Source organism: Haliotis rufescens, unplaced genomic scaffold, assembly GCF_023055435.1.
Source record: "Haliotis rufescens isolate VD_foot unplaced genomic scaffold, xgHalRufe1.0.p SCAF_11, whole genome shotgun sequence".
In the NCBI taxonomy this organism is placed as follows: domain Eukaryota; kingdom Metazoa; phylum Mollusca; class Gastropoda; order Lepetellida; family Haliotidae; genus Haliotis; species Haliotis rufescens.
Window position 1 is genome coordinate 6,631,400 of NW_025963791.1, and position 25,723 is coordinate 6,657,122.

Consider the following 25,723-nt stretch of genomic DNA (forward strand, 5'->3'; position numbering starts at 1 on the left):
TGGAAAGTGTATTTGAAAGATAAAACTGTTCATTACTGTTTCAATTTTTTCGTTTTACAGTTGTTTATAGGTTAGATAAACCACTTCACCATCGGGTTCGGGTTTTCAATCTCAGAAAACACTAAGTACCGTATTCGACGTAATAAGCGCCCCGCTCTAATAAGCGCCCACGGCGACATTTGCTAAGATATTGGATATTGAACAATCCCAATCAGCACCCCTTCCGAGTGATCAATGTACACAAGACTTATTTTTCGCGTATATATATCGTGTGTTTTACGCACCCTTTTTTATGGGCATTTAATTCTGGAAAAATATATCTGTCGTACATAAACATTTCAGGCTGTCAGCATAAATCACGAAATTTATCTTTCAACTCTGTTTTTTCCACCAAAATAACATTCTAATAAGAGCCCCCTATTTCTAATTTTGAGATCGCCCTGTGCGCTTATTACGTCGAATACGGTATCGTTTTATCCTACCCATCAAATCTGAATGTGCGTTACCATTACCATGTTAAATAAAAAAAACTGTTAAGAAATGAAAACATGTTCAGTCTGATTGAACTAATAACATTCGTGTCATCGAAGAGTCTTTAGTCAACACTACTTATTTGTTGCCCTGTATTATTAATCAAAATATATTTTGAGATTCGAACCTTGAATCCATGTCTTCCTTCATTTCGAGTGATCATTTGAGAGTTTTGAAACAGTTTGAAAACTGTTTATGCGAACATAATCATGATGCCAGTCTATTGTCATCATTATTTTCATTTTGTGCACAATGCTGTTTCACAGGTCAACCAATCTGATATAAAAATTCCACTTTGTTTACAGATTTATTAACAAATATATTAATTAACAAAATTACCCACAGGGCTAGGTATAACCCCGTACAATTCATTTATACACTGATCAAACATTGGACAAAAATGCTCATATTTTTTTTTTCATATCTCCTACCAGCAGCTTCCAAGCTAAATAGATCTCTGATCAATTAATAAATAAAGGATGGCCTTTGAAAAATCCCAAGTAATATGAACCATGACATTTATTTTTTTAAATCAATTTAGACACATATAGCCTTTTATGAGTTGAATGTTTTCAGGGGAGTACTATGTGATGCAGACAACACGTTGTCCGTTGTTTTTTTAAAATTATATATGAAGTTTCCAGTGTTTCCTTGTTATATGTTTGTGAACTATATGATGCTGTTGACAGCTACTTTGCAATTGTTATGAATGAAGCCTGTGACGATGGTTATGAAGTTCTCTGTTAAGATTAACTCTGTTACATTATCATGGGACATGTGATGTATTTGCAAAGCATGCTACTTCCGACTTACCTTGAATGGATGTGAATACATTGTTCATAAATAAACCATTAGCCACTAACTGACTTTGTAGTTTCTTTAGTGTACGATCATATATGAAACATTTAAGCAATTAACGCCATGGCATGACAGAATAACTATAATAATATGATAGAATCAGCTTTTGAGTTGTATATGTGGGCATGGAATATTCAATAACACTCCCAAATATAGCACATAATGTTTATTGATATTGTAAATATACTCACTGCCAAAAGAAACGCACACTATGGAAGGTGAGGTGATATGGAGTTTAACCGCATCCAAGGTTTTTGTTCTTAAATAGCGAAGTGGATGTGTGGCTGCTTGTACTAGTCCAGACTGATGCCGATTTATAGTGCTAGCCCACTGTGATACCATGCCACAGTTTAACATGCATATCCCTCTCAGACACAATATACTGACTCCGAGCCGACCAGTCCTTGTTTTCGCCTCTTAATGCCGAGCGCCAGACAGGGTAACAACAAGTACCATCTTTTAACATCTTTTGATATGACTCGGCCGGGGATCGAACCTGCTCTCCGGGCGGACCACTAGACTACAGAGGCAGTCCAAATCATAGAAACATATGAAGAAGTATGTAAGTTAAGAAGAGATGGTTCAAGTGAGTACCAATTAATGACAAAACTAACAGTCAAGTGTTACCACAGAGTGTCTTTATTCTTATTACGATATGCTACACGTGATTTCCAAACTTGTCACCTAATCCTGTATGAGACAGAATGTGTACCTCGAGTCATGGATCTATGCCGTCACATGTGATGCGTTCATGAACATCCGTTCACACAACATTCCACTATGTTTGTGCATTGAACCAAACTAATACCTCTAATAAGTAATTCTTCATATATTAACATACATGTATGGTATTCGCATTTCTTTTGTTGTTGAGTACACAAGAAATTCTTGGTTGCATGGCGAAGAAGGTAGCCACTCCATCATGTCTATTAAGATGCTGTGTTTGTTCCAAAGCTGGGCATCATCTGACAATGTGTTGGACAGTCTAGTTAAATTCATTGCATAATCTACATGTCATATTTACATTTTGACGCAAAATGACCGTTTCCAGTAGGAAGTGACTGGTCCAGGGTGAGAAAGCCTTCTGTTTCACTTTTCAGGCCAACCGAATTGCAGGGTTGCTGATCTTCTCAACACACTGCACATAAACTCGATGCAGATGTCGTCTAGATTGCCTCTCCTTGAATAACTGAGTCTGGGCTGATTTTATATGGCACTTCGCGTGTTGACACTCATTTCTGTACCGTCCACCAGTACAGAACAAATCAACAAAATCAACACTGACATTGAGATTATGTCCTACATCCTTGGCTCATTTAAGAACACTCGGGAATGTCTTATTTTCATCATGAGTCCTGACATGCTTCGCACGAGGATCATCAGACAAATAGATGTGTGCAAAAGTGCACAATACAGTTCTATCATGGAGAGCCTCAACGTTAATCAAATCACACCGTCCCATTACAACTGGTACATAAAAGCGATTGAGGGAAGAGCGAGGGTGGTGGGATTTATTGTCTGACATGATTCTTTGTGTGACAATACGATGAATATCTTGTATCGTCCAAAGTTTGTCTAAGATATGGGCAATCTTGAATCTCTTACCTGCATCTCTAAGTACGTATAGGCCTATAATCTCCCACAAGATTGTCAATAACTCCCCCCAGGTAAACTGACCTACCTTTCTCTTCTTCCTTCCCACGTTTCAGATGAAGAATGTTGCATTTGCGAGCCCAAAGGACATGCTAATAGCACCAGAAAAGAACTCGACAAGGAGACTATGTTTTTTCAGTGTGGATTCTCCTTTGGCAAGAAGTTCAGGGTCATCCATGTAAAGGAGGTGAGTAAGAGGTGTTGGTGATCTGTGTTGAGGGGGTCCAGGGTGTCGTACAAAACAACCTTAGCGCTACGACTGTCGTAAGTCTATGTTAAGGTATAGGAGTTACGATCACCTCAGCGCTAAGATCGATTTGTACAACGGCACCCAGGAATATAACCTTCCTCTTTGCTAAGCAAAAAAGGATTTAGTGACAAACATAAAAGCAAAGGACTAAAAGTTTTAACCTCTACAAGAATCATTTTTGGAACCAGCAGTTGATCCTTGCCACCCCAACATCCCTTTCTGGCTCCTTTCTGCTCAATGAAAGTAATATCATTTGAAGCGCAGTACGATGACACAAGATCTGTAAGACACCCTGTAAATATTTTGTATTAACGTATTCAGAGAAGTGATAGGGCGGGGACCTGTGAAGATTCCGGCGTAGAATAGGTCTTCAGCAACCCATGCTTGCCGTAAAAGGTGACTATGCTTGTCGTAAAAGGCGACTAACGGGATCGGGTGGTCTGGCTCGCTGACTTGGTTGATGCATGTCATCGATCCCAATTGCGCGGATCGATGCTCATGATATTAATCACTGGACTGTCTGGTCCATACTCGATTATTTACAGACCGCCGTCATATACTAGTAGCTGGAACATTGCTGAGTGCGGCGTTAAACAACAACCAAATAATAGGGCGGAAGTTTTTGGGATCAGTCAAATCACCTTTCTTTGGGAGAAATATTCTTCGACCTTTACGCGACCAAGGCGAAACATCCCCTGTATCAACAAGAGAATTTAAACAGTGAAGGACTGGTGTTTGAACACAAGGGAACAGTTTCCAATACCGGTTTCGAATACTATCAGGCCCTGGACTTTTGGACTTTTTAGTTACATTTTTAGGCAGTCATGTGTTATGAAACACAACAATCTGACCTAGCTTAGTCTGTCGTGTACAATATCATTGTAATCCTCTACCCATGGTTCCTCGAGGTTAGCGCTAACTGTGTGGTGTAGGTTTGGTTCAGGGGATTAAATCGTCCATGTCTAGGCCCACCACGGAGAGACGTACATCATCTTCCTACAAATTTCACTGAAGTCAGCCTTATGTTCAGATGACAGTATGCAATCAATTTCTGATGTCATGAACAATGGATGATGGCGTATATTGTTCTCAACAACGAAGCAGCGTGACTCGCCTCGCTGCAGCTGAATGCATATAACATTCTTTATATGTTACATTTAATCAATATTTATCAGAACATCGGGGATTTATCTAGGATTCTAAACGCATTGACATGGCAGGCCAATTGGGAAAGCACACATTATTTTGTTATAGTGAGTGAGTGAGTTGGATTTAACGCCGCTTTTAACAGTATTCCAGTTATATCGCGCCGTGTCAGCTTAATGTGGGAGGAAAGCCCGAAGTGATGCCGGTCTCAGACGTTTACCACTTCGATGAAACCCACGAGCACGGGTATGGTGCTGCTAAACCTAGAAAAATAATCGGGGCGAACCGGTATTTGAACCCACAAGGGACACAACTCTGCACAGAGAATCGCGGCGCCTTAGACGACTGGGCCACCCGTGCCCCCTATTTCGTTCTAACTTAGAACGTTTTAATAAAGCTCTTAATTTCATAAATTCTGAGCTGTTTTAACAGTGCATTCAGTTAAATATTGTAAAACTAAGCAACTGAGAATAAGAGCATTTTCCTCTTTATAACTACAGACGAACGCGGATAGAGTGAACAAACGGATACAACGAAATCCCCGATTTCTACCCTTTATGTTATCATATAAAATGTAGGGGCGGTCGGGTAGCCTAGTGGTTAAAGCGTTCGCTCGTCACGCCGAAGACCCGGGTTCGATTCCCGACATGGGTACAATGTGTGAAGCCCATTTCTGGTGTCCCCCGCCGTGATATTGCTGGAATATTGCTAAAAGCGGCGTAAAACCATACTCACTCACTCACTCATATAAAATGTACGTACATAACGAACTCTCTACAGCGAACTAACGTATATATAGCGAACTGATATCTGATCCCAGACAAGCCCACCTACCACGAATTAGTGACGTGTATAGCGAACTGAGAAATCTGTATTAACAACATAACTTTTTTTCAGAGGATCAACAGGGCACGAAGAATTTTTGTGGCATACCTACCTATTAAAGCAAGTAACCTGTACTATCATAAAGCGCGCGTATGTAACGCAGAAGGTAAAACAAATTATAATTGGCATGTGGTGCCTTCAGAATCAGGAATGAGAACATGACATTTTGAGTTTAAATATTTATGAAATATAAAAGTAGAAAACAAACATATCATGAAAACAAAACTCGTAATATGTTTTCACAACAATTACTTCCTGAGACCCGTGAAGATCCGGGGTAGAATAGGTCTTCAGCAACCATGCTTGTCGTAAAAGGCAACTATGCTTGTCGTTAGAGGCGACGAACGGGATCGGGTGGTCTGGCTCGCTGACTTGGTTGAGGCATGTCATCGATCCCATGCAATTGCGGGGATCGATGCTCATAATATTAATCACTGGATTGTCTGGTCCAGACTCGATTATTTACAGACCGCCGTCATATAGCTGCAATATTGCTGAGTGCGGCATTAAACAACAAACCAGCCAACTTCCTGACACATTTGTGATTGTTTTCAAGGAACAAGAGGTATTAAGTTGACACAATCATAGTGGTATATACGATAAATGTTTAACATTTTAACTGAATGGAATGGCATAAAAACACTTTTGTTGGCACACAATTTATTAGCAACATGTGTTGCATCGTCTAGAATTGAAAGAACAATTACGGCAGTGACACAATGGCTGGACGGAATGGCATAAAAAAATGTTTTGTATATCTACAGTGGTAAAGTTATTAATATTTTTTTTCATAATTAATCTTGTCAAAGTATTAGTTACATTGTTGTAATATTATCATGAACCATACTTCTCTATGAGGGTAACCTGCCTCACGCTTAGCGTACTGTAGAAAAGTGCTCATATCGCGCTACACGGGAACTTGACCAACGTTCCCTGCCTGACACCGTGACGGTGTTTGTCTCCCTTTGATCGCTGTGCTCGACTAACACCAGCGTGTTCAGTGTATTAATTTACAGTTAGGAATATTTTAAGAAATATTTTCATAATTATAAGTGTATTTCATATGTACACATATCATTATACATGTGTAAGACAACGATAAGAATTCTTTTAAATGTTTGTTATAATCTTTCCAACTATTTTACAATGTTGATGAAAAGCGTTTCAGATTTACAGCTGTTATTGAGTATTTCATGTGCAAACGTGTACTGCTCAAGTTGAGGTGGGGTGAAATGGGGTTAAGCGTCACGTCACGTTCAAGATAATTGTAATTATATTGACACGTGCATGCACACGCGCGCGCGCGTGCGTGCGTGTGTGCGTGTGTGTGTGTGTGTGTGTGAAAGTTCTGGTGATATCGCTCGCTGGAGATTTTTTGTGCATTTGAACACAATGATGCAAAATCAAATGACATTTTGTTAATATTTCGTTGGATCGTACCTTCGCATCTTTAGACGGAATCACAGTGCTTTTAAATAAGAAATCTCCTTTCTTAAGTATGTTTATACACAAGCAAGAGATATTATACGCCCTTGTCATAAGGTTTATGGAAAGTGTATTTGAAAGATAAAACTGTTCATTACTGTTTCAATTTTTTCGTTTTACAGTTGTTTATAGGTTAGATAAACCACTTCACCATCGGGTTCGGGTTTTCAATCTCAGAAAACACTAAGTACCGTATTCGACGTAATAAGCGCCCCGCTCTAATAAGCGCCCACGGCGACATTTGCTAAGATATTGGATATTGAACAATCCCAATCAGCACCCCTTCCGAGTGATCAATGTACACAAGACTTATTTTTCGCGTATATATATCGTGTGTTTTACGCACCCTTTTTTATGGGCATTTAATTCTGGAAAAATATATCTGTCGTACATAAACATTTCAGGCTGTCAGCATAAATCACGAAATTTATCTTTCAACTCTGTTTTTTCCACCAAAATAACATTCTAATAAGAGCCCCCTATTTCTAATTTTGAGATCGCCCTGTGCGCTTATTACGTCGAATACGGTATCGTTTTATCCTACCCATCAAATCTGAATGTGCGTTACCATTACCATGTTAAATAAAAAAAACTGTTAAGAAATGAAAACATGTTCAGTCTGATTGAACTAATAACATTCGTGTCATCGAAGAGTCTTTAGTCAACACTACTTATTTGTTGCCCTGTATTATTAATCAAAATATATTTTGAGATTCGAACCTTGAATCCATGTCTTCCTTCATTTCGAGTGATCATTTGAGAGTTTTGAGTTACCTCCCCTCGACTACCGCCGCGCGAACTCAAAATCCGGAAGTGGATAACGATGTCGGACAGATTTCAGTTTCCACGTCGATATGCGTAAGCTATTTACATGATACAAAGACACTTTGTACACCAATTATTGTTTTGTGTGTTCAGTGTAAAGTTTAATTATCATACCGCCCACTGACATCCGATATACCTAGCTGTGGGGTGTTGTCGAGACAGAGTACGTGATATTATTGTGATTATTTGTATGAAAGAAACAAATTTACCCGCAATGACACGAAGCTCCCGGAGATGTAAAGGTTTCAGCAATTAGTGATGGCCGATCGTAACAACCTCTGTTGTTCTAACTAAGGTGCCCATCTACTCCGGGTAAAATTATCTTATCGGACCGCTATGAATAATCATTATGTTTTATGAACGATCCCTTTCACTATGTTAATTCGTTTCAACACTGTCTTCTGTCAAACGTTGAGATAATATCTGACATCATATCATAGGCAACATCCATTAACGTTGGCGTATGGTAAATGGACATAACTGGATGCAAGACAAGTGACTCACTTATCAAAAGAATATTTACATTTGCATCTCTTAGCCACACAAGGATCCATGGAGCACCTTTAGAATATAGCACCACAACTTCTTGTGTGGATGATCTCTGTCGTAGGTCACATGTCACTATGGCAAGCAACCCGGTTAATTTTGTGAGAATCCGTTGGATACAAACTCACGACCTTTGGATTGTTAGCCCGACAGGTAACGACTGAGCTACGTCCACATTGTTAAACTTAGTGCAAACTTACGTAGTCATGCCTAAGATGTTGCAGAACTGAACGGAAAGGGTCGAATGGGTGATGGACACTTGAAACGTTACGGGTAGGCATGGTGTCTCATGACTTTTGTCTACAGACACTTATGAGTACAAAAAATAATATATGTATATTAGATCCCATTTATAATCCCCATGAATTAAGTTGAAACGGAATATAAAATATATTAAAAATAAAAGTGCTTTCATAAACTAGCGCTTGCTATAAAATCACAGAGCATTGTTTCACTGGTGTATTAGCAACAATTTTCACACGTTACATCATAGTGTGTTGTGACGTGTTTGTAAACTTTTGTGGTCCTGAATTCTAAAGGTTGGCCATGCTGATCATGTGTTCTCATCCCAGATTTCCACACGTTTTGCATTGTCTACTGACAATGATTGAGAAAGAAGTTGTTTTGGATTTTCTATGAATATTAGCTTCCGTGATAAGGCTGCCATCAAATCAGCTGTTTCAATGTTCAAAATTCATGGTAGAATGATATTTAATCTTGTCAAAAGTATGTTGCCATAGGGACAGGATGGAGAACTGCATTGCAGTGAGAGTTTGATCAGTTGTTACACCCTATGTGCAATTATAATGACTTCATTGTTATCATGTTTGTTTCAGCAAAAGAGAAACTGTTAAAAGACCTTTTCAGATAGTCAAGACGTGGTTGACACCAAATCTGGGAGATGTTGATGAGGTAACAGCGTCAGTAGATTCCGATAATATCGTGTATATTCTATGTGTCAAGTGTGCAAAATAACTGCTAGCCTGTAGCAAGCAACATTTTGGTCGGGCTAAAGATTCTTGTAAGCCCCTTGCCCGACAGAATTCTTTTTATGCACACCTCTTACATCTTAGTTGATAAAAAAGTTCTTCTGTTTTTTGTAGATTGATACCTTCTCAGGATCAAATTTCTTGAAAAATAAACTGTCACACATTCAGTGTTCCCATTTCCCGGTAACAACCAGTATTTTACTCGTAAAATTAGGCGTGGACCGGTAATTTATGTGACTGTCAGTCCCTGTGGACCAGTAAATAAGATACCTAATAAATCTTTGCTGTTGAAAAAAAAATCTGTGATAATCAATAAAGTAAAAATTTCAAACAAAGTCAGTTTGTCTCTGATCATCAGGGTGTCAAGTTGTCTATTTTTAGTGCAAGAAAATAGCACTTTGCTTTGCTTTGAGGTTAAATACCTAGGGGCAGTCATCTGAGGCAGTGCAATTAGCTGTGCAGAGTTGCATCCTTTTGGCATGCCAGGAACCTATGATTGTGGGTTCGAATCCCAGGTTCGCTAATTAGGTTTGTCAGCACCATATATCATACCCAGTGGTAAATGTCTGAGAAAACTTGGTTATATGCAATAAACCAGAAGTTGTTATCCATACAATTGTAATTTTCTTATCTGAGGCCTGCCTCAATTCGGGCTGACATGCCATGATGTAACTGAAATACTGTTATAAGCGGCGTTAAACCCAACTCACTCAATCCTTCTGATAAGCTCCTGATACATTGATGCAATGCCTGCTTGCTCCATAAGACATTCAGGGATGTGAAATCTCCGCGGAAACGCGGAAAATCGCGTTTTTTAAAATAGTAGTCCTCGGAAAAAAATCATCTTCCGCGTAAAAATTTAATCAAAAATTTTAAAAAAAACACTCCGAAAAATATGATCGAAAATCGGACAACCGTCGCGGATTGACCTGTTTTCGATCAGAGCTTTCACCAGCATAGGTTTTCGGACATCATACGTTTTCCATCACGAATACTTGCACTATAACGTGGGGTGTGGCGTCACACAGAAATTGTAAATACTCAGAGTCAGCTGATGGCTTGTGTTTCAGATAAAGTTGTCTTTTACTAGTTTTAGCCTGTAAGTGAATGAGATGTTTTACAGTTGTTGATGTGATTAGCGAGAAAACTATGAATGTTTCTTCAGCGTCCAAAACCCAATAACATGGGGATATATGTTGTATTAATGTCTTATGTTTGCAATTGAGTTTTGGTTTTTTTCATCAAAAGGTAAGTACAAGGTAAGTTTTTTCAATATGCTTCAACATGGGGAAAGGGGTCAGACATTGCACGCTTGTGACAGTTGTCCATGTGTCTGGGGGATGGGGGTTGAAGTTTATGGCAGTATTGCTCCCAGACCTGGCGGGTAGCCAGGTGTGCGAAAGCTATGCCCGATTTTTTAAAAGTACTGATTTAACTTCGAAATTTTACTGCATCTGCCATCTTGTTTATTTGACTTTTGCCCATGACTTAATACATTTCTTGATGTGAATGTTGTCCAAACTGCACGAAATTGCTTAAAATGCAATCAAATGTTTAAAAAATTTCTGGGGGGGCATGCCCCCAGACCCCCCTAGACTTTTCCTCTTTTTTCGGGAAAACCTGCTCACATCCCTGGACATTGCTATTCATTAGTGTTTAGACGTAAAGGTGGGCCTAGGGTCTTGAATCTATAGTCCCCGCCACTTGAAATATATTCACGAAATATTTCACGATTATTAATTAATGAAAATAGCTGCAAGCATGGTAATACTTTAAAAGTGAAAACAAGCCATTGGTTATAAAGAATATTACTTACATTAATGACAAAAATTGCAAACTATGGTTTACAAGAAATATCCCTTTTACTGACAATAAACATCATCACAGAGTTTTGATCACATGGTTACAATCTGGATAAGGAATCGCAGTCAGGTGAATGGTTATATTTAGCAGTGCATGCATCTCGAACTAGGTCAGTAGTGCTTTAAATACCAGTCTGTGCCCAAACCTTTTGCATCCACTAGCCCGAACTTGTCTATTAGCATAATTTTCTGTAGATTTTAGTGTTATCATAGGGGCATTTATTAGCTGTCAATATGACAAGACTGGTGAATGGTTCCTATCTTCATTGTCTATCCTTCTTTTACAGTCAAACCCTAGCACAGCTGATGCAGATGATACAATACAGCCTGAACTCCATGAATCCTCCAGTCCAGATGGTGGGGAGCTTGAGTTTACAGCAGGTTCCGAACCAGCTGATGCCCCCATCCGTCCTTGTCCGTCCTCAGAGACAACACCAAGCCAGGAAGGACTACAGGAAGTCAGCATAGCAGAACCTGGGGCAACTGTCGAAGAGGCAGAACCACCCCTGATCCAGGAGACACAACCCGGAACCACCCAAGAAGAGCAGAACCATGATGTGCCCACAGAGGAGACAGAACCAGAAGAAGAAGCACCTGTGGTAGTCTGTACCGAGGAGCTCCTGGTTTATGATGATGAAACTGAAATGCCTTGCATCCAAGATGCCCCCATTTTGGAGCCCCAGACAATTGAGGAGACTGGAGAAGAATCTAGCCAGGAATGTCCTGAAGAAGCTACAAGTCCTGAAACCTGTATTGAACCAGGGTTGATGGATGTGGAGACAGATGACAGATTAAATCAAGATGATCGGTGGACTGTGAAGAATTGGACAGATGTTGGAAAAACTGAAGAGCAAGGGTCGGAAGAAGTATTGGAACAGGTGGTAGAACCAACAAGTCCTCTTGCTGTCAGTGATGTGCACTGTGATGTTGCAGTCTCTGAACAGATGCCAGACATTACTGCCTCATCCTCTGAGGAGGAAACTGCTGATCCAGCAAGCTCCGATGTCAACTGTAACGAGCAAGACAAATCTGAATCTCTGTCATCAGAGATATTACCGGAAAACAGACCTACAGAGTCATCTACAAAAAATGGGAAGAGAACCCAAATCCAAAGTTCACCAACAAAGGAATTCTCAATTCGGCTTGACAGAGTTGAAGTTGAAAAATACTTGTCTTCAAGCAATGGAAAAGGAAGTAGAGAGACCAAGACAGATAGAGATTCAGCCTTTCAAGAAAAGTCCAAGACATCTAAACAGACTGCCCGGGATAAAGATGATAATGCATCAGCATCTGAAGATGAAGACAGGATAACGTCAAGTACACATGTGGACAAAATACCGAGGGAGAAAAGCCAACTGCAGTCAAAAGCAACAGAGAAAACAAGTGCACCCAAGCCTAAGGGAAAACTGAAAACAGTGTTACCTGTGTATGCAGAAGATGATGTTCCTGGTTCCGAAGATACAATGGATTCTGAAGCAAGTTTCCAGCCCCTGGATGATCCGACAACTCTACGCAAAGATGTTGAAAAGGAGCAGGTAGTGAAAGTAAGTAAACTAAGTCCACTGATAAAATCAGCATCTGTGAGAAATAGGAAGAATCCAGCACGGACAGAAAGGGATAGCAGTTCGCTGGAGTCCGATATGTCCAGAGCTGCATCCCCAGTGGCCAAGAAAAGACCTGCACTTGATGTCTCCAAACCTAAATCAGCCAAACAAAGGAAGAAAAGCCCCAAATCTGAATCTGCAGCACAACCAGAAACAACAGAATCGGATCAACATAAGCCCAGGAGAAGTGCAAGAGCCCATACTCTATCACCAGACATAGAGTCATCAACATCAGATTCGGGATCGGGCAGAGTGAAACCACACGGAAATACATTGCATCGAAAACCGTCACCTAAGAAGCTCAAAGCACAAAAAGATTCAAGTTCTGAAATTAGTCAAGAGTCGGAAGTGGATGAATCATATAGACAAAAGAAATTTAGCCAAGCAAGATCAGCAAGATTGATGGAAAGCATGCCCACATTGGAAGAAGCAGTGTCAAGTAGAGGATCACACTCCCGAGTGTCTAAAGATGCTGAGTCCGATAAGAAAGAGGACAAATTGAAATCTAGAGGCAGGAAAAAGTATAGGAGATCCAAATCTCTGTCACCATCTGCTGATCTGCCTGAGGAATTGGAGGAAGAAGTCAACTTGAAGTCTAAACGCGGCGAAAAGTATAGCCGATCCAAATCTCTGTCTCCATCTGCTGATCTACCGGAAGATGTAGAGGAAGAAGATAATATGGAACCTACAAGCCGGGAAAGATATGACAGATCAAAGTCCCAGTCTCCTGCTGGACAGGAGGGAGAGGAGGAGGAAGAGGGACAGAGGCTGAGGTCCATAGACATAGATGTCAGTAGGACATTGCCAGGTATTCCAATAGCCAGCTCAGGCGGTGAAGGTGGTGAGGTTACTAATGATAGTGACTTTGATGCATCGTCTGTGAACACGTCGCTGCAGCTGGAGATGGAGGAGGCCGAGGTCACGCCCCGAGGTGCCAGACATGCTGCAGTGTTGACTGGGAGTCTGTGGAAAGGAAAGAAGATATCAGCAGTGACCAAACAGGGAATAACATCTCGTAAACTCGTGCAGACTACACGATCAAGGGAGGAAGACACGCCGGTAAGACATTCAAACTTTGGATACTTATTATATTTGTTTGTAATATTACCAATGTCCTGTGTTGTTGGCTTTCCTAGTATTGTCTGTTTCCTGGTTAAAGGCTTCAGAAAGATTAGTCCAGTTAATATTTATTTTAGATATTCATGCAGCCCAGAAGAATATTAATTTAGCATGTTTAGATTGATTATATTCATAATTCAGGAATCTTGGTAGCCTGTTAAATCCGCAGCACTTCAAAATCTGTAAATGTTAACACTTTTACAGAATGCATAAGGCAACTTGAATGTGTTTATTTTGAATGTATGTCATCTTCAGGAGACGAGGGAGTTAAGTGACTATCAAAGTCCAGTTTCCTCCCTTGCCGAACTAGGCTGGAATTATGGAGCTATGTTTTGGCTGGAGTAACAAGTCTATGCAGTCCAATTCAAATCCTGTAACGAAATGGACATCCTTTTCGTAAACTTCTGTGCAGATTCAGTCGATTGTAGAATTTTCAAAGCATGTGTACCGCCAACTCGGCGTCAAAAGATATTTCCCAAATCTTTTCATGTTTCTAAGGAAGGTGCCCACCTAATTTTATGAACTTCGCGAAGTAAGACCCATTTTATCACAATATAGATTTTGTATATCGATCAGATCGTCTAACCTGGGAGCTATTTTGTTTGAAGCAAATGCAAGTGATATGAGAGGTGGAATCTGATTGGTCAATAGGAGGGACATAGAAGGGACATAACTTGTAATCGCCACTGGTGGTGCTACGATTGAGCCCAGAAATTCCAGCCTTTTGAAACTGGACTTTTATAGTCAGTTAACTCCCTTGCCTCGGGATGATGAATGTATGTAGGCCACAGGTCCATCTGAATAACAAATACAAGAAAATATATACAGTTTGGTACATACAAATAAATAGAAAGGTATCAGGATGCTGCATTGTTCAATATGGATTGCCTTTTCCTGTATCCATGAAAGATAAATGTACATACATTTCTTAGGCTAGATTTATTTTTGGACAACAAAAGGATTTTGAATTCATGTTGGAATTGTAGTTAATGTCCATATTCTCAGTCACTGGTTTGCCTGGCCCAGACTTGAACATTTACAGGCAGCCCTGATACGGCCGAAATATTACAAACTTTAAACTGTAATGACCTCTTCCCTCCCAGGGCCTTGTACCCACCTCTCCATCCCCTGCCAAGAAGAAACTTCAAACAAAAGCTCAGTCTGTAAGGCAAAGAAAACCATCAACTTCTCAAGTGTCTCACAAGTCTACCTCTGCAAGAAGGAAGAAGGCTGCAAGGAGACGGAAAGTGGACAATGATGACAAGGAGGAAAGGCCAAGAGGTCAGAAGGGAGCTATTTTGTCGTTAAGAATTCTTATCTGACTATATGGCAGCCATATTTAATAACCCATAAATTGCATAACATGGCCATCTTTTTATCCCCCAGAATGTGATGCGGGGGGATATACATGATACAGTCATCATCGTAATGCGACAGTGCGTTACGTGCCTCGTCCAGTGGTTTGTCTGGCTTGGTTGTTATTTGTTTACAGGCTTACAGGATTATTGCTGACTGTGTGGCATGAAACAACAAACAGAACATGTTTTACCTTACCTGACGCTACATAGTGCTTTAGCTTCCCTACCTTTCACAAACAGACAGTACTGGAGAGAGACAGTTGAAACAGACTATAGCCTGTGCCCTGATTCATATTCTTCTGTCTGTCTTGATATCAGACGTGATAACTTGGACATTTTTACTAACCTTACATCAGTTTTGGACTTTTTCAGGGAGTGTTACCTTCATTTATTCCTATCCTCCTGAGGCTAGTGAGTTAATCAACTATATAAGTCCAGTTTCCACCCTTGTCAAACTAGGCTGGAATTGTATTTTAGTGCAGATTCGGTTGATTGTAGAATTTTCAAAGCATGTGTACCGCCAACTCGGCATCAAGAGATATTTCCCAAATCTGTTCATGTTCTAAGGAAGGTGCTCACCTAGTTTGAAGACCCATTTTATCACAATATAAATTTTGTATAGGAGGGACATAGAAGGGACATAACTTGTAATCGCCACTGGTGGCGCTATGATCGAGCCCTGAAGTTCCAGTCTAGTTCGGCAAGGGTAGAAACTGGACTTTTACAGTCAGTAATTCCCTTGCCTCGGGAAGATTATCCTTTCCCTGCTTTATATATCTGCTTATTTGCGGTATATACTTGTATAATTATACTTTCTCACTGCTGCGTAACTGAGCACGTTTCGCGCCTTGATCGCTATCTTCGGGAGTTGTGTTAATAAATCATGATTCAAATGAGGTTTTATTTTCATTAAAACCATGTGGTCAGACGTGATAATAATCATTACTTATGTACTTATTCCCCAGCTGAGTCATACTTAAGACATTAAAAGATTGTACTTGTTGTTTGCCTGCCTGGCACTTGGCATTAAGGGGATAAAACAAGAACTGGTCAGGCAGTAAACTGTCTGATTGGGGTATCCATGTTGAAACTATGGCAGGGTAACTCTGTGGGCTGGCAGTATCATATATTTCTGGCTTCATTCACATTCACATGCATGCCTGTCGCTATAGCAGTGCAATAATCTTAAACACGACGTTAAACACTGTTTTGGGACGGTCAGGTAGCCTATTGGTTAAAGTGTTTGCTCGTCATGCCGAAGACCCGGGTTCGATTCCCGACATGGGTACAATGTGTGAACCTATTTCTCACCATACTTACTCAATTAAACACTGTTTCACCACCACCATCACTTAATTTTGTTAAAAACGACTAATTTTAGATGCCAATTATTCCTAATATTCCCAGTTAGCTCAATTTTTGGAATGGATCTGTGTTAAGTGTCTTCTAGCAACTTCTTATTGCACATCCCAGACTTCCTGATGTTTGTGTGACAGGGCGCTCGGTGTCTGTGTGGAGCACGTGTGACCAGCCGCGGCGAGGGACGGACATCATGGACCTGGACATAGTCCTGGAGTGTCTGCACACAGTGGAGCGGGAGATGACGTGAGTACTGCACTCAGGTAGATGTCCTGGTGTCCTCACTCAGTAGGAAGGAATATTCCCGCCATTTCTTAACAGGGTGTGTGGTATCTATCGGTAAATTGAGGTTCATTCTTTCTACGATGCGTATCACAATATCATTTTTTCATGCTCGATTTATTGAGTTTTTTCAAATAGCGATTTTTATCCTGTGTTTAATGTTACACACTTGCCAAATGCCTTCGCTGACCCGGAGCATGCATCCAGAGCCCCAAGATGGCTGTGTATCTGTTGACTGAGTAAACACCAGCATCTTGTTTTGTTCCCTTTATGAACTTCAATTCATACCTTAATGTATCAGATTGCTGCTGAATTCAAAATTTAGAATTATACAATATATCAATATACGTATCACGATACAGCCTTGTATGTCGCAAAATATTGTCATACACTTTAAGCCTCCAATACCCATCACTGATTTCTAACCAGTTATCGATTCTGTAACCTGTGTCTCTGGCCATACTGTCTTGCTGACATATTAGTCTCAAGGTCAATACATAGCTCAAACAACAATTGCCCTCATCTTGGATGACATCTTCTTTGTTACGTGTCGACTTCCATAAAAAATGAAACAATAAGTTAACCAAAAAATCTGTACGTAACCGAATTCAGTGTGAAACCCACAAACAACAAAGAAATAGTATACAATTAACAATTTTATTATAAAATGAACTAGGTTTACATATCAATACAAATTTCTGCAAAGTTATTACAGTGGCAATACACAATAGAGTGGCAGTACAATATTCAATGGCAGTAGAATTACAATAGCAGTACGGGATCGTGTGGTCAGGCTCGCTGACTTGGTTGATGCATGTCATTTATCCCAATTGCGTGGATCGATGCTCATGATGTCAATAACTGGATTGTCAGGTCCAGACTCGATTATTTACCGACCGTCATCATAAAGCTGGATATCCAGGGTTTGAATAATTATCTTCTCACATCCCTGGTCTTGATGTAATTAGATTCCAGATTACACTTGACTCCAAAAAGTATCTGAATATAGTAACTTCCACACCACTGCTTACATTAGATAGTACTACATTCCTGTCAACTAATCATTGTCAAAACGCAATACTATTAACTTGTACTGAATTTGAATAGAGACATTGTAATACAATTGCAACTTTGTGTTACAATTAATACCTTTGCCACATCAGACATGATTAATTCGATTGGGCTTTTACATTCTTCATTGTAAGCATGTCCTTTGCTCACATCCTTTCTTGCTCCGATGTCAAGTGTCCTCATTTTGTGGCTCAGTCCCCCCTGTTACCTGTTGTCACCTTTCTACCCCAGACAGTAGGAAACACCTTTCTACCCCAGACAGTAGGACACACTATCTACCCTTGACAGTAGGACACACCTTTCTACCCTAGACAATAGGATACACCTATCTACCCTAGACAGTAGGACACACCTTTCTACCCTTGACAGTAGGATACACCTATCTACCCTAGACAGTAGGACACACTATCTACCCTAGACAGTAGGACACACCTTTCTACCCTTGACAGTAGGATACACCTATCTACCCTAGACAGTAGGACACACTATCTACCCTAGACAGTAGGACATACCTATCTACCCTTGACAGTAGGACACACCTATCTACCCTAGACAGTAGGACACACCTATCTACCCTAGACAGTAGGACACACCTTTCTACCCTTGACAGTAGGATACACCTTTCTACCCTAGACAGTAGGACACACCTTTCTACCCTAGACAGTAGTACACACCTATCTACCCTTGACAGTAGGATACACCTTTCTACCCTAGACAGTAGGACACACCTTTCTACCCTAGACAGTAGGACACACCTTTCTACCCTTGACAGTAGGATACACCTTTCTACCCTAGACAGTAGGACACACCTTTCTACCGTTGACAGTAGGACACGCCTATCTACCCTTGACAGTAGGACACACCTTTCTACCGTTGACAGTAGGACACACCTTTCTACCCTAGACAGTAGGACACACCTATCTACCCTTGACAGTAGGACACACCTTTCTACCCTAGACAATAGGATACACCTTTCTACCCTTGACAGTAGGACACACCTATCTACCCTAGACAGTAGGATACACCTTTCTACCCTAGACAGTAGTACACACCTATCTACTCTAGACAGGACACACCTTTCTACCCTTGACAGTAGGACACACCTACCTACCCTTGACAGTAGGACACACCTTTCTACCCTTGACAGTAGGACACACCTTTCTACCCTAGACAGTAGGACACGCCTATCTACCCTAGACAATAGGATACACCTTTCTACCCTAGACAGTAGGACACACCTATCTACCCTAGACAGTAGGACACACCTATCTACCCTTGACAGTAGGACACACCTTTCTACCCTAGACAATAGGACACACCTTTCTACCCTTGACAGTAGGACACACCTATCTACCCTAGACAGTAGGACACACCTATCTACCCTAGACAGTAGGACACACTATCTACCCTTGACAGGTGGACACACCTTTCTACCCTAGACAGTAGGACACACCTTTCTATCCTAGACAGTAGGACACACCTTTGTACCCTTGACAGGTGGACACACCTTTCTACCCTAGACAGTAGGACACACCTTTCTACCCTAGACAGTAGGACACACCTTTCTACCCTAGACAGTAGGACACACCTTTCTACCCTAGACAGTAGGACACACCTTTCTATCCTAGACAGTAGGACACACCTTTGTACCCTTGACAGGAGGACACACCTTTCTACCCTTGACAGTAGGACACACCTATCTACCCTTGACAGTAGGACACACCTTTCTACCCTAGACAGTAGGACACACCTTTCTACCCTTGACAGTAGGACACGCCTATCTACCCTTGACAGTAGGACACACCTATCTACCCTTGACAGTAGGACACACTTTTCTACCCTAGACAGTAGGACACACCTTTCTACCCTAGACAGTAGGACACACCTATCTACCCTTGACAGTAGGACACACCTATCTACTCTAGACAGTAGGACACACCTATCTACCCTAGACAATAGGATACACCTTTCTACCCTAGACAGTAGGACACACCTTTCTACCCTAGACAGGACACACCTTTCTACCCTAGACAGTAGGACACACCTTTCTACCCTAGACAGTAGGACACACCTATCTACCCTTGACAGTAGGACACACCTATCTACCCTAGACAGTAGGACACACCTTTCTACCCTTGACAGTAGGATACACCTTTCTACCCTAGACAGTAGGACACACCTTTCTATCCTAGACAGTAGGACACACCTTTGTACCCTTGACAGGAGGACACACCTTTCTACCCTTGACAGTAGGACACACCTTTCTACCCTAGACAGTAGGACACACCTTTCTACCCTAGACAGTAGGACACACCTATCTACCCTTGACAGTAGGACACACCTTTCTACCCTAGACAGTAGGACACACCTTTCTACCCCAGACAGTAGGACACACCTATCTACCCTTGACAGTAGGACACACCTATCTACCCCAGACAGTAGGTCACACCTATCTACTCTAGACAGTAGGACACACCTTTCTACACTAGACAGTAGGACACACCTTTCTATCCTAGACAATAGGATACACCTATCTACCCCAGACCGTAGGACACACCTATCTACCCTAGACAGTAGGACACACCTATCTACCCTAGACAGTAGGACACACCTATCTACCCTAGACAGTAGGACACACCTTTCTACCTGACGCTTTCTATGCTTGTTTCATCTCTAAGCTTATTTCTTTTACTTGTGTAAGTAGTATTTAGTCATGTCATTTTCCCCCAGATCTGATGCTGACTCCCGGACGTGTGAGAAGGCCACACAGAAAGTGTGTGCTTATGTCCAGAAAGAAGTACACAAGTCTGTAAGTAGCTGCCTCATCGTTCAGTTCGTAGCGCACCTGACTGATACTTCCTGGGTTTGTATACACTTGTGAATGTGAATCCTTACTGTCACAGTGCAGTGTACTTGCAGTGTTTAAACAAAGAATCAAGCCATGGGCTGGTTCCAGTGACAGGAAGTTAGCGAGTACTCAGGGCAATGAGTGCTCACCTCACATCACTCAACTGGCAATATTTCTCATGCGCTATGTGCACTATCTGACTTGAAATAGAGAAACATCACTACCTGGCTTGAAATAGAGAAACGTCACTGCCTGACCTGAAATAGAGAAACGTCACTGCCTGACCTGAAATAGAGAAACGTCGCTGCCTGACCTGAAATAGAGAAACGTCACTGCCTGACATGAAATAGAGAAACGTCACTGCCTGACCTGAAATAGAGAAACGTCACTGCCTGACATGAAATAGAGAAACGTCACTGCCTGACCTGAAATAGAGAAACGTCGCTGCCTGACCTGAAACAGAGAAACGTCGCTGCCTGACCTGAAACAGAGAAATGTCGCTGCCTCACTTGAAATAGAGAAACGTCACTGCCTGACTTGAATTAGAGAAACATCACTGCCTGTCTTGAAATAGAGAAACGTCCATGCCTGACTTGAATTAGAGAAACATCACTGCCTGACTTGAAATAGAGAAACATCACTATTACTCCTCACTTTCTTCACTGTGTATTCATGAGTAATGGATGAATGTAGTGTATCCCTATACAAACCTGTTGACGGTGGTACACAAGAAACTCAAAAGTAATTGGGTTAGGGTTAATTATTTTGTATCCATAGTACATCCAGACTAAAACCTTAAGAACTTTTTGTACCAGAAATACAAGTGTTCAATTTCCCGAGACAAGGGAGTTAACTGACTTTATAAGTCCAGTTTCCACCCTTGCCGAACTAGGCTGAAATTCCTGGGCTAGATTGTCGCCCCATCAGTGGTTATTACGAGTTATGTCCCTTCTAAGCCTCTCCTATGGACCAATCAGATTCCACCTCTCGTATCACTTGCATTTGTTTCAAGCCAAATGGCGGCGCCCAGTCAAGACAATCTGATTAATAATCAAGATCTTTATTGTGATAAAACGGGTCTAACATAGCGAAGTGCATCAAATCACGTGAACACCTTGATTAAAAACATGAAAAGACTTGGAAAATATCTGTTGACAACGAGATGGCAATGCACATGCTTTGCAAATCCTGCAATCGACCGAAATATGCACGACAGTTTACTAACCGGATTTTGATTTCGGTACATGATTTTGAATAGACGATGCATAGACTCGTTAGTCCAGCAAAAATGTAACTCCATAATACCAGCCTAGTTCGGCAAGGGTGGAAACTGGACTTTTATAGTCAGTTAACTCCCTTGCCTCGGGAAGAGGAGAAGTGTTGTGAATCTGACGTTTGTTTATTTTGTTCTATTTTTCAGATATCATTAGTTCAGCAGATAAAACAAAGGCAGAACCAGCGTAAGAAGGTGAGATATATTGTTTGTTTGCCACACTCAGAAATATTCCAGCTATGTCACAGCAGGCTGTAAATAATCAAGTTTGGACCAGACAATCCCGGGACTGACATAATGAGCCCATGCCGTCGGTGTCAGCCATCAAGCAAGTCACTGAGTCTGACCACCAGATCTATATCATCACCTCTGTATGACCAGCATAGGTTGCTGGGTACTCTCTAACCTGGAATCCACATTGGGTTGATGTAATTTATAGTCATGCTGTCTGCTGGATTGATTAAAAGTTGTGTACAATCAACCTGGGAAAGGACCTCCCTACATAAATGTATTCCTTGATGATTAAAACACTGGAATACAGTATTGGACAACCATCGAACTACCAGTAAGTGCATAATACACGCATTCAATGATGTTTGATTTTTTTTCACAATGCGAAAACATGAGCACACAACACCGGAAGAAGCATGTCAACAAATCCATACTGAAGTACGCAAGTTGGTCCTGTTATTACACTATCTGGCTATAAAAGTGTTCACTGTGTATCTGGACTTACGTTTGTAGTCCATTATACTCCTATGTTCCAAGGTTTCATTCAGTTTTGTATACATTAATTTTGGCAAAATCGTGTATGATCAGCAAATCACATCAACTCACCATGAACTCGCCTTGAACATGTTGAAACGAACATTAGTCATTAGAGATACAAAGTCTTCGGTCTTCCTATCATTTCCTATGAAATTTCTTTTCAGTTATGACATTGGCCATGACATTGAGTATTTTTTAAACTAAATCACCAATAGATCGGGGAGAAAATGTGTAAACAGCTGATTGTTATTTCCGGCTTATTTTGCAGGACAAATACACATGTAATCTTAATCTCTGTGTTTGAAACATTGTCCTCCATACAATACACACTGAATTTGTAAATCATCCTGTCTGGTGATGTTTTATCGTAAATTTCGTGTTTTCATTGACCAAATTTGCAGACGGGGAAAAAACAAGCACACTAACTCCTATTGCTGCCATGACCATAACATATAACATGAGATGCGCAGTACAGCAGTGTGCATGTCAAGGGAAGTAACTGCACGCTAATTGGATCATGTTGTTTTTAAGTATTGTAGCATTTCACTGCTGGGGTCATGTGTTCAAGACCCAGAATAGTTAAGGATTTTTAAAATATTTGGAAAGTGGAAATGAAAACGAAACATGCAGCAAACTTTGTGATGATGCAGCGGTGCCTGAGAACCAAGAATATTTTTTTTTTAGCTTTATGAAACCCAATAGTTCATTGCACATGTTGCAGTTATATGACAGCAAATTCTTAGACCCATAGTTATAGTGGAGTTATGTCCCTTAGCTGTTAGAATTTGAATGATAGATTCTCTCCAATCATGTTAATTATTACCGGTAGTATGTCAGCACCTTACATATTTCCTCGAGGTTCATCAAAGCGGTTAGCATCTACAATTTGTGTCACTCATTAGCTATCGTCCAACAGTTGAAGGCTAAAACATGAGTCTGAGGTTTGGGTTGGCTGGGAAAAGCAGATGGTAGCAGGGATCTGGTTAGTAGGGATGAGGCTGAAGCCTGAGGTTTTTCAGTCTCAACCAAAGCCAAGGATGAGTTTTTCATCTAGCCTAGATACCAACAAATAGCAATAAAAATGTCAAAATAAATTGAGAAAAAATGTCAAGTAGCATACATCTAACTTTATCTTCTTCTTTTTTCACAGGCTCAAACACGAGTGAAGAACATGCGTGTCGACCTACAAGAAAAACAAAAGGATAAAATCAAGTGAGTTTTATGTTAATAACGACATCCCATCTTTAACTGAACATTTTGGACAAGTGAGGGATTTAATAGTTCAAGGTTTTCTCATAGTTATGTAAGATAATTATAGGTGAAAGGAAGATGTCCTTCTCATAAAAAAATCTTTTTGTTAAAAAGATTCTAGATTCAAATACTACAGCAGAAAAAGATAAAGGACCATGGGTCCCCTCTTAAATTTGAACATGATTTGTCAATTGTGTTTTCCAGTATGAGCAGATATATTTAAAATGACAGAACTGTGGGGATTCCAGGGCCCTGTACCACAGAGCGATCGTTGTGCTAAGACGATCGAAACTCCCATACAGGAACATAGGCTTATGGCAGTCATAGCGCTAAGATGGCTTTGTAAAAACTGGGCCCTGGTCAGAATAGCCCCCCAGTACTGAGACTGATCGGTATACTGCTATACGCTTTTCAAACAATATGTATTGCAATTTTTTTCTGGGAGCACGGGTGGCGCAGGCGATTCGCTGTGCAGAGTTGCGTCCCTTGGGCACGCCAGAAACCTATGTTTGTGGGCACGAATCCCGGTTCGCCCCGATTATGTTTCAAGGTTTGTCAGCACCATACCCGTGCTCGTGGGTTTCACCGAAGTGGTAAACGTCTGAGACCTGCACCACTTTGGGCTCTTCTCCCACATTAAGCTTGGAATACTGTTCAAAGCGGCATTAAACCTAACTCACTCACTCACTCAATATTTTTCTGTTCTAGTATATTCTGTAAAATAAAATGATAAAACAAGCCTCATTCTTATTTGTATCGTTTAACCTAAAATCTGGACAGAAATTCATTCCCTTTGAAATTGATTGACGAAATGGCGGGAATGTGGAAGTGATTTTTCTCTCACATTGTTATCTCCCCTGTTTCCATGGCTACAAAATGGTGGCAACAGACATTTCTGAGTCATAGTTACCCTTGTATGAAAAAATAGGATCTGTATGTACAATCAGTGTCAAACACTGTCAAACACTGTAGCTTCCATCATATAACAATATGTATCATAATACAGAACTGATTGGTTTGTTTGTTCGTTGTTTTACGCCGCACTCAGCAATATTTCAGCTGTATGACGACGGTCTGTAAATAATCAAGTCTGGACCAGCCAATCCAGTGATTAATATCATGAGCATCGATCCACGCAATTGGGATCGATGACATGATTCAACCAAGTCAGCGAGCCTGACCACCCGATCCCGTTAGTCTCCTTCTTCGACAAGCATAGTCGCCTTTTACGGCAAACATGGGTTGCTGAAGACCTATTCTACGCCGGGATCTTCACGGGTCTACAGAACGAACACTTGTATCGCAATATATTGCAGTGCAAATTTCTGCTAATCACAGACCCCCAATTACTCATGTGTTTATGTGATGGACATAAAACTCTTGTTTCTGCAGACTCAGCTCCAAGCTGAAGAAGCTGCAGGCTGCCAGTGGAATAGATAGGGATCTGATCAGCATCAACAGCTGGATGGACGACTTGGACAAACTCATGAAGGAGTGGGATAAGTCCAAGGCTGCACAGAGTAAATCTCAGGTAGGTCAAGGTGTTATTTACCTGTGTATACAGGTAAGAATTGGTTTTGTGACAATGAGCAAAAAAGACATTGGTGTCAGTCTGGGTACAATCAACAGGTTACACTTTAGTGTCAGTCTTGTGACAGTCAACAGGTAAGACATTGGTGTCAGTCTTGTGACAGTCAACAGATAAGACATTGGTGTCAGTCTTGTCACAGTTAACAGGTAAGACATTGGTATCAAACTTG

At 40.9% G+C, this 25,723-nt stretch overlaps 1 protein-coding gene across 1 annotated transcript in view; it reads left to right on the forward strand.

Annotated features, from left to right (window-relative positions):
• Nucleotides 1–7,595: 7,595 nt before the first annotated feature.
• Nucleotides 7,596–25,723, forward strand: part of LOC124134279 (nucleolar protein dao-5-like) — a 37,410-nt gene continuing 19,282 nt past the window's right edge. The window contains exons 1-9 of the mRNA XM_046499011.2: nt 7,596–7,666; nt 9,016–9,091; nt 11,318–13,693; nt 14,857–15,034; nt 16,608–16,716; nt 20,554–20,632; nt 22,092–22,139; nt 23,863–23,924; nt 25,356–25,494. Coding sequence (XP_046354967.2) covers nt 7,632–7,666; nt 9,016–9,091; nt 11,318–13,693; nt 14,857–15,034; nt 16,608–16,716; nt 20,554–20,632; nt 22,092–22,139; nt 23,863–23,924; nt 25,356–25,494 — 3,102 coding nt within the window. The 5' untranslated portion in view covers nt 7,596–7,631. The remainder of the gene's footprint in view (nt 7,667–9,015; nt 9,092–11,317; nt 13,694–14,856; nt 15,035–16,607; nt 16,717–20,553; nt 20,633–22,091; nt 22,140–23,862; nt 23,925–25,355; nt 25,495–25,723) is intronic.